The 10,565-nt window shown below is 33.6% G+C and overlaps 1 protein-coding gene across 1 annotated transcript; it reads right to left on the reverse strand.

The window, feature by feature from the left end:
- On the reverse strand, window positions 6,213-8,011 carry LOC109335357 (2-oxoglutarate-dependent dioxygenase AOP2-like). The gene is made up of 3 exons (XM_019571499.1): window positions 7,575-8,011; window positions 7,139-7,460; window positions 6,213-6,626 (listed from the first exon to the last, which is right to left on the reverse strand). The coding sequence occupies exons 1-3, from the start codon at window positions 7,952-7,954 to the stop codon at window positions 6,384-6,386; spliced, it is 945 nt and encodes a 314-aa protein (XP_019427044.1). The 5' UTR covers window positions 7,955-8,011; the 3' UTR covers window positions 6,213-6,383.

Genomic DNA, 10,565 nt, shown 5'->3' on the forward strand with positions numbered 1-10,565 from the left:
CTCAACAACTCCATTTTGTTGAGGGGTACGATGAGCCGAGAACTGATGCATAATACTATATTTATCATAAAATTTATCAAATTGATGGTTTTGAAATTCGCCACCATGATCAGATCGAATGTATACTATCTTATGGTTAAACTGATTTTGGATTTGTTTGGCAATGTTTTTGAAAGACTTGAATGCATCGCTCTTGGATGATAGAAATAACGTCCATGTGAATCTAGAGAAATCATCAACAATTACTAAAGCATAAAAACTACCACCAAAACTCATAACTTGTGATGGTCCAAACAAGTCCACATGGAGAAGCTTCGAGGGTCTTGTTGTGGATATCACATTCTTTTTACCAAAAACGTTTTTAACTTGTTTACATTTTTGACAAGTATCACAAGTTTTCCGAGTTTTAAAATCAAGTTTTGGTAGCCCATCAACAAAATTATTTTTAGACAATTTATCTAGATACTTTACATGAATATGAGCGACACACCTATGCCAAAGCCAGATGTCATCCTCTTTAGATATAAAACATTTTGAAAATAGAGTAGTGACATCCTCTAGGTGTTAACCATCTAGATATTATTAATACGATATCCGACAAACTTAACTTTATTAGATATATTATCACGAATTATAAAACATCCAGAATTAAACGATACACTGTTACCTTTGTTGCAGAGTTGGCTGATACTCAAGAGATTGTGTTCCAGGCCTTCAACATATAGCACATTCTCGATTACTGCCTGATTTGAGTTGCCAATTGTTCTGGTGCCAAGTATTTTTCCTTTGTTGTTGTTTCCATACGTGACAAACCTTTTTCTTTCAATGATAGATCTAGGAATTTTGATCTATCTCCTGTCATATGTCTCGAGCATCGACTATCAAGATACTAATGTTGTCCATGTGCTCTTAGACATACGTGCAAAATAGATCACATGCCTTTTTTAGGTACCCAATTTATTTTTCTGTTAGTAACTAGGGAGTCATCTCACTTTTTCATCCAGACATATACACCACTAGGTATACGATATTTTCGGATGTAACAAGAGTAGGAAGTGTGGCCATGTGTGCCACAATAAAAGCATGTAGGAACCTTCTTATTATAAAATTTCTTATTAGACCAAGTAATAGGTCTCCTATATGGTCTTCTCCTACGCATAGGGGGAATATATCCTAGTCCAGTATGGTCACCAACATTTCTAGTTTGACTAAGCATAGTGTCTAACATGTTTTGACTCTCTATGAGTTCATTAAGTCTCAAATTTTCATTTTCCAAAGTCTCGCAAGACTCACAGACAGTTGATTGACATAAATTATCTTTTGAGCAATTGCATGTATTACAGGAATATATTAGATCTAATGTTTCATTCTCTAGTTTTAGCTCATCTAATTCTTTCTGTAATGAAATTATTTTCTGTTCATTTAGAAGGATTACTCGTTTTCTATCTGAACTAATCCTAGCTAATTTCTTTAATTCATCATGCAATTCGACATAAGCATTATATAAATCCTCATAAGGAGGTGAATCATCAGATGAAGAAGATGAGGTGTCAGAATATACCTCGTTGTTTACCTCCTTTGAATTTGAGCCACAAGCATCATTTGTTCTAGTCATTAAGCATAGCTTGGCTGTCTCCTCTTCATCTGAGGTGCTTGATGTCGTATCCTCCTATGGTATGTCCCATACAATGTAGGCCTTCTTTGACTTGAAGTCCCGAGGGGTGCTCTTTTCTGAATCAACTTTCTTGAGGTAAGTAAGACATTGAAACCTCATGTGTCCTGGCTTACCGCACTCGTGGCAAGTGAAGCGCTCTTTGTTAATCTTGCTTTTTATAGTTGACTCGCGCGCTTATTTCTTATGGAAACGTTTGAAGCCTTCTTTCTTTAGGAATTTCCCGAATTTTCGTACGAGAAGGCTCAATGTTTCATCATCCATATCTGAATCAGCCTCATCAACTTATTTCTCTTCTATAGTTTGAGACGTTGTTGCTTTAAGAGATATACTTTTCTTTTTGCTGTCTGATTCCTCATGCATCGCCAAGCGTCCAAGCTCCATCTTGTGCTCTTGAAGCTTTCCAAATAATATCGCCAAAGGCATGGAGTCAAGATCCTTGGATTCCATGATAGATGTAGCTTTAGGTTGCTATCTCCTGTCAAAAAATGTAAAACGTTATTATTAAGTTCTCCTTTGGTAAAAGATTTATCTAGAGCAACTAAATGGTTTACTATATGAGTGAATCATTTGCATGTCACCGATAGATTCACTCGGTAACATACGAAACAACTCATACTCATGTGTCAGGGCATTCGACCTGGCAGGCTTGACTTCGCTAGTGCCTTGGTGAGTCACTTGTAAAGTATCCCACATTTCCTTGGCACTTGGACACTGCAAAATCCGAAAGAACACATCATATGATAGGGTCGATGTGATGATGTTTTTAGCACATAGGTTGTATTGAACCTTTTTACGTTCATCATCGGTCCATAGACTTTTCGGTTTTTCTTTCAGTTCATCGTCCACTAAATGTTGTGGAACGAAAGGCCTGCTGACTACGGAATCCCAAATATCTGAGTTAATGGCTTCTATGAATATTTTCATGCGGACTTTCTAGTAGGCATATCCTTCACCACTGAATACGGGAGGGCGGTTAATGGATGCACCATCACCGCCAAAGGGGTTGGTGGAACCCATTTGTTTTCCCTTAGGAATCACGCGTTCACGGTATTCCCTACATAACTCCATTTGTTGAATGTTAGCTTCATATTCTGCCTAACAACAACACCAATGTAGTTTACCAATGCGTTGCCACCCTTCAAGTTTAATGGTTGGCCTTTAGAGTTCCATTGAACTTCTATCTTCACATCCTTACTTCTTGATTGAATGATATTCTGCATGGAAGTCATTCCATGTGGAAGACGTTTTTGAGCAATGATTTGCTTCTCTTGTGGAGTCGGTGTAACTTCGTCACCATTGTGAGAACCATGATCGCCACTTTGGGAAGCCATTGATGACGTTTTTTGATGTTTATGAGAGTATGAGAGTTTATGAGAGTATGAGGGTTGGCTGAGAGTATGAGGATTTCTTTTCGATTAAGTTTGATAGCGTAGAGGAAACGATTCATTTTTTAGATATTTAAACTGTATTACCAATTTAACAGTGCATATTAACAGTAGCGTAATAGACATCTTCAACAACGCATACTAAAAGTAGCGCTATTGTATTGACAACTTCAATAGCGCATATTAAGGATTGCGCTGTTGTTGTGTATCCAGCTGTTTACTACTTATTTTCATTAACACATCTTCCACGGCGCATACTAAAAGTGGCGCTCTTGTATTGACACCTTCAACAACACATATTAAGGATTGCGCTGTTGTTGTGTATCCAGTTGTTTACTACTTATTTTCATTAACACATCAAAAACGCTACCGAGATGTAGCACTGTTGAATAGAATCTAATTGTTAGCGCTATATTAATTATGTGTTGTTGAATAGAATCTAATTGACAGCGCAATCGTAATTATGCGCTGTTAAACTGAACTTATTTTCCAAATTAACGTGTTCGTAGTTATCCACTATTAAATTAACATTTTACATAACTGAAAAATATTTATACAACATGAATTAACGTTAATTAAGCTGAAGTTGACATGAAATATATTACTATATAATTGTGTTTATTAATACGAAACTGGAAAAATATTAAACATTACATTTTGTTAATTTGTTTATGTATTTATTAAGTATTGTTAATTTGTTTATTGTGTTTATTAATAAGGAACAACTAAAGTATTAAAGAAAATAACCATCCAAATAATTAACAAAAAATAGGAATTAACATCCAAAATAATTATTTTATTATTCATTCAGATGCAACATACATTAAACTAAATGATTTGGCAAATGAAGAATACAATGAACAAGAATTCAATGAAGGAAATAATTTTTTTCCTTTTATTTCCTTTCAAAATTTGGGTCATTTTTCCAAATCAAAAGTTGACATCATTTCAATGACGGAAATAATTTTTTCCTCGAATCCTCTACACAAATATTCATTTCATGCAAATCTTATATAATAGCCACTTTCCTTCTGAAATCTGGGAAAGATTTCAATGAACTGAAAAAATTGAAAGAGCTCAATGAACTAAATAATGTACAAATTAAATCTTTATCTAACACAAATCTTGTATAACAGTCACTTTCCCTCTAAACTTTGGATCCTTTTGAAAAATCAAAAGTTGTTAAAGACCTCCTTGATATGATTCTGAAACAGAAACACAATTTTTTCTTCGACTCCTCTATACAAATCTAGGTCATTTTTCTCTTTTTCACTTTCTGCAGTCTTGCTTTTTTTACTACTTTGTGTTTTGTTCCTCCTATCCCCGTGAACATACTCTTATAGAATATAGAATTAAACACATACTTTTACTGATGAAATAGAACATAGAGTGAACCACAATATTTGTAGATGAACAACCATTAACATTTCCACAGACGAAGAGACGCATAACCATTCAACCATTAATATTTCAACAACTAAGAATCGCATAATCATTCAACCATTAATATTTCAACAAACGAAGAGACGCATAAATGTCACCATTAATATCTCGGACATTTAAAAAGTCGTAAAACATCAACAACGCATAATTAAGCAAGTGTGGTTACTATGTCATTTTCAACAGCGCTTCCTTAATTATGCATTATTGCATGTATTAACATCAACAACTTTTTCTATCAAATGCGTTGTTAAATATAAATCATTCAAGTCTGCGCTAACTTTACTGATGTTCAACAACGTTTTGTCAAGAATGCGTTGTTGAAGTTACACAAATTGACAGCGCTTGTTTTTAGGCATTGTTGATGTTCTTCCGTCTCATTTCCAACAACGTCGTTCAAAATTGTGCTATTGAATGACCAACGTTTATTACGATATCTGACGTAGTGATTGTAGTTTGTGAACTAAGCTAGAGTTAGAGTTGTGGAAATAGCAATGCAGAATATATCAGATTGGAAATCTTTAGGGATGTGTGTAATGTCATATAAAACTATATAAAAAGACTTGGTGTTTCCAAACATTAACAATTTGTATCTTTTGTTTAAAGACGATGTGGATGGAATGTGGCACGAAAGCCTAAAGGCTATAACGACACTTGTGAAGTGTCCATGAGTGTCTATTTGCACTAGCTGACCATAAGTGGGGATTGTCGTTCGGCCATCCATGAATCATTGTTAGCTTAGCTGTGTGGTTTTCATCATGAGATGATAAGGTTTAAGGTCTAGTCCTACAAGAAACATTCATGTATTGAGATGACTTAGGATGGGCTAATCACGGTTTAAAAGAATGGCTAAAAGACTTAACAATAATACATTTGGTTAGTGGACACACTAATGTGTAATTGGAATAGTGGAGAGGAAATGGATAATGACGATGAACCTTGAGATGATGGACCAAATGGTGATGATGGTAACCCGTCAAAGAGCCTTGAGGGACTGTTTATGCGGGGATAATGCAGTGAGAGTTGAGATTGTATATGCAGTATGACAAGGATGGTCTTGCACCAAACTAAACGAGATTTTTGACACCCTCTTCACACTTTCCTAGAGCAACAAATAGGGGAATTCATAAACGATTAATATGAAAGCATCTGATAAAAACAATTCTATTATGAAAAGATCAATCTCATATTTAAGAGGATATGTTTTCTTACTTATACCAGCATGGTTTTGTAGTGGTCTATACTCTAGGTTAATTTACGATTAGGTTTGGTGGTTGCTATTTGGGGAGATCATATCGTATTCAAGGGTATCCATACCCATATCCTTAATGCAAATATAATGCATTATATGTATTCACGTTCTATATTTATTATATGTTTACTATCATGATGTTATATTATGAATAATTTTACGTTGTCAATGAATTGTATTTATTAGATGTCTTAGTTCCTCTTTTATTTCTCTGTATGATTGTGTATGTCTATGTACGTATATGATTTAGGTTAAAAGAGACAAAAAATTTCGTCAAAAGTTATAGATAGAATATTCAAAGTTGTAGAACAATTTTCAATTCCCTAATTTTTTCACTCTATGTTTATCATATGGCTCCATTCCAATTCACTAATTTGGGATATAATAAAATTTCAATTTGTAAGAATTAGATAAACTTGATATATCATGATGAATAGGAAACATGTGCAATTTCATCTTTAATTAATATAGAGTAGAAAGTCATTGATATAAAGACAGTTGTGCTCCATCACTATTTTTTTCTATATCCAATTTGTCTAGTTGTGATCATCAAACTTACTAAGGAAAGAAGGGTTTATAACAATAAACAATTTGTACTAGAGAATGAAGCAACAAACAAAGAACCTAAACATCAAATTCCACAATATGCTTTGATTCGATTAGTATATTTTAAGGCTTCTTCAGTGAAACGGAAACCAAGGTATCCATAATGATCAAATGGCTTATAGCGTATAGGATGTTCCTCATCAACTAGATCCTCTAACGTCTGCACCATCTTTGCACTATATGAAAGCAGTCCCAATGAATACCTGATTACCTTTGATTTCAAAATGACACGATGTTCGCATGCTCTTATTCTTTCACTACTCCATACCTAAACCATAAGAAAATGTATAATCAGGACATATTACCACCATCTCTTATAAATCATTATCTAAATAAAGTATGTGATAATATATATATATTATCATTTTTCTATGTATACTTACATTTTTATAATCATCAAAATAACACCGGGTGGTTACTATGTTTACAACATATAATAGTAGAATTTAATATGTATATACTGACAGTGAAAATATTTTTTACACTTAAACAAATTATTCACCATTGATTTATTAACCAAAAGTAATACAAATCAATAGTAGATGATGTACTGACAATATAAAATTTTTTACACAGATTTTAAACTCATAATATTAAAAGAGTGTTACTTCATGTTGTATTTGAGTGTTGTGATTGATCAACAGAAATATTAAGTTCTTAGATATGTAGCTTAAAAAATTCTGTTTCATTTTCTTAATCGTTCCAACCAATGACACATTTTTGTATAGCACGTTTTAACTTTTCTTCATATGTATTATTAATTATTATAGAGTAACTTACCACTAATGCATCACCAGCCAAGATACAAAACAAAGAAGGTGAGGCATCAATATTAATCCATTCCCCATTCTTCAATCTAATTTCCAAGCCATTTGTCTGTTGATGTAATATGGTTATCAAGGTTGAGTCCGTATGAGGATTCACTCCTATATTGCTCTCATCCATCTCAGGTATCCTGTATTTATAGCTTCGAAACACGTAATTGGTAGATTCAAGAAAGGACTCACATTTCTCCCCATCCAGGCCATAGCTGTCGAACACCATTTTCTTCACGGTTTGGTCAAGTTCTAGTAACAACTTCCCATATGTATTGACACTTTCACTATTAAGAGAAAATAACAAATCAAACAAGAGTCTTTTAGTTATACTTTAGGATTTCACCTTGATCGTAAAATAAACGAAATACATGTTTGAAAAAAAATAGAATGATTAATACCAGAAACGATTATTTCCTTGGGGCCACATTATTTGTGTGAACTTTTGACAATCTTCTATGTTAGATGGATTATCAACTGCAAAAGATTCAAATAGAGGGGAAGCAGAAAATTGTCCACTATAGCCATGGTTAGGCTTATCACTGGTTTTTCTCGATTTTGTTTCAAATGGGAGACAAAATAGTTCTTGCATTGATAAAAATATTGTGTTGAGAAGTTCTGGACCAACCTTATCAAACCGGGCAAGGAATACACCATGATCTTCAAATCCTCTACGCACCACCTTACAGGCTTGAAACCATTCATCATTACCAGGCTTCATTTTTTCGGTAGTGAAGTCAATAACAGGAAACTGAGACTCATAAACTGTTTGAGTTTCCATGATCCTAATATAAATGCTTCTGAAGTTTTATGTTATGTGTTGAAAAATTATTTGTATCAATGTTTTCTTGTTCATTGTATGTATATATAGCCATACGCACAAGGGTCAAGGGGTTAGGGTTACAGGCAAAAATGTTTTAAATATTTTAAAACATAAAAATATTTAGAGGCAACATATAACTATTTTAAATTGTTCCGATTTTATGCATGATTTTTCAAAATACATGTTTCTACTCATTTGTCCCGGTCATGAGCTACCCCTTAAAAGACCAATGGGTTGGTAAGTATGAACTTACCTAAACTTAAAACATTTAAGATATGGCTATACCAATGGAGAGTCAATAAAGTCTAAGTCTGATATATGGGGTAACTTATCATAAAAAGATAAGGCTTTAGAACTATCACAAACAGAAATAAATAAAATCTCATATACAGATGCCTTAAGCAAAAATACACGCATGTCAAACTGGCTGATTGAAAAGACGGGCGCATGGCCTCAACAATAATGACAGTAGACCTTCCTTCAATGCAAGTTAATCTCATCATCACATTCATTTTTTATATCACTTCTTTCTACCTCATTCTCTCTTGCATATATTTACCCTCTATAAATAATGACATGAGGTTGAAGTTTCGGTTTAGGTATCCATCCCAAGTAGTACAAGTCTGATCTTCAACTCTTTTTAGCCTGGAGTACTTCCTGCCACATCATCCCATAATCAAGGTAAAAAATAATATGTTCAAATGATTAATATCGTATTAGTTGTCATCCATTCATTCATAACAAATGTTAAATAAATTGAAACTAATATTTACATATTCATATCTACGTGTCATACTCATGCTACTTAGCTTGTGTTATGAAATTACCTAAACCTTTGTTTAGGAGTTATGAGGGAAAGGGGGAGAGTGATCAAAGGAATAGAAAGGGGATGAAGGGAATGAAAGTGCAAAGTGTCAAAGATAGCACTAGCATGTCTTTGCCTATATTTTGATGAAGACAATGTTCTATCAAAGCTTGAAGATGGCTCAACAATCAACATGTTTTATGCTCATTTGGTCATATCTAGACTAGGATGTAATTTGAGTTTATAATCTAAGTAGTCTAGGATGTATGCCGTAGTAAGTGAGTATAGGTTAGGTGAACCTAGGTGCTAGTCTCTTAAGCCATCTTAATTGTTATATCATGTTCATGAGACATATCATCTAGTTAATTGTATGTTCAAGCATCTATCATACATGTTATATGTGCATATTAAGCATAATATACTTAGTAGAACATGTATATATATTGTGCATAACATATGAGAAATTTACCTTTTGAAACTGAAAGTGTGCATGTCAAGAGGAACACTTTGGAAAGCTCTCCTTGTATGTCATGGTTTTGATGAGGACAACTTGTGCCTATAAGAGCTTGAAGATCACCAACAAATCAGCGTGCTTAAGTCTTTATTTGGTACTAGGCTTAGACTAGATTCTAGTTTAAGTTGAGTCAAGGCTTAGGGCACCTAATACATGTCTCATATGCATATATCTTTTAAATCATTCCATCCATGAGATATGTCATTCATAATATGTTCATGCATTACATAAATACATGTATATGTGCATTCAAGGCATAAACTAAGTGTTAAACATGTATTAACTAAGTGCATAACGTATTTGATGTTTAGTATTTAAAAATACACATTTGTAATTGCTGTTAATCGATTAACCAATCCTTTAATCGATTAACCCAACTACTTTGTAAAGTGGTTGCTACTGGAACACGTTTTTAAAATGCTGTTAATCGATTAAGGCATTACGTTAATCGATTAACCTAACTGTTTGTTAAGTTGTTGGAACTGAAAAAAACTGGAAAACAGAATCAGTTATCATTTTGAATCACGTTAATCGATTAAGATGGCATTTAATCGATTATCTGGGGTTCTGGACTGATTCTTTATAAACTGCGTTTTCAGAATTAATCTCATAAGTTGCATGTTGCATTCATTAGAGAGTTAGAGCATTTTACGTGTTAATTGTTGCATCTATTTGTTAAGTGCATTTGTGAGTTTAGAAATGAGAGATTCTATGCTTTAGGATTGAGTGCATTTCATGTTATAATTTCTCATGTTTTCCCTCACATGTTCATGCATATTTTGATGCTTTTTCATGAAGTTTTATGATTCTGTAACTTCTGTTTTCATAACTAATACTTGTCATTTCACATGAGTTTGTGTTAGATGTGCATTAGAGTAAAGCCTTCTTGTTATATTTGAGCTTTGAAATAGCTTTATTTTACTCTTGTAATTGTTGTATAATTGTTGTAAAGGGAATCTCGTGGTGTCTTATCACCGTTAGAGATTGAGTGTTTCTTCATTGCTTAGAGTGTAAGAAAAGGAAAGAACAAGAGATTCTTTGGCTGGGGCTACGCCGAAAGAAACGTTTTCTTTGTCGGTAGGAAGGGAGTCAAACCATTGAATGGTTTCTTTGTTTTCTTGTAATTTGCTAAGTGTTGTAATTGAATAATGTGTATGTAATTACATTGATTCGGTTATAGTGAAGGAAATCTCCCAAGTCAGCCGGGAGGCCTGGATGTAGTTTGCAGTGGACAGCAAACGAACCAGGAT

Source organism: Lupinus angustifolius, chromosome LG20 (genome assembly GCF_001865875.1).
Source record: "Lupinus angustifolius cultivar Tanjil chromosome LG20, LupAngTanjil_v1.0, whole genome shotgun sequence".
NCBI classification, from domain to species: domain Eukaryota; kingdom Viridiplantae; phylum Streptophyta; class Magnoliopsida; order Fabales; family Fabaceae; genus Lupinus; species Lupinus angustifolius.

Coding starts and splice junctions, on each gene's coding strand:
- LOC109335357 (XM_019571499.1), bottom strand. CDS start 7,954: ATGGAAACTCAAACAGTTTATGAGTCTCAGTTTCCTGTTATTGACTTC. Junction 7,461..7,574: donor CAAGGAAATAATCGTTTCTG/GTATTAATCATT, acceptor TTCTCTTAATAG/TGAAAGTGTCAATACATATG. Junction 6,627..7,138: donor TGGCTGGTGATGCATTAGTG/GTAAGTTACTCT, acceptor CTTATGGTTTAG/GTATGGAGTAGTGAAAGAAT.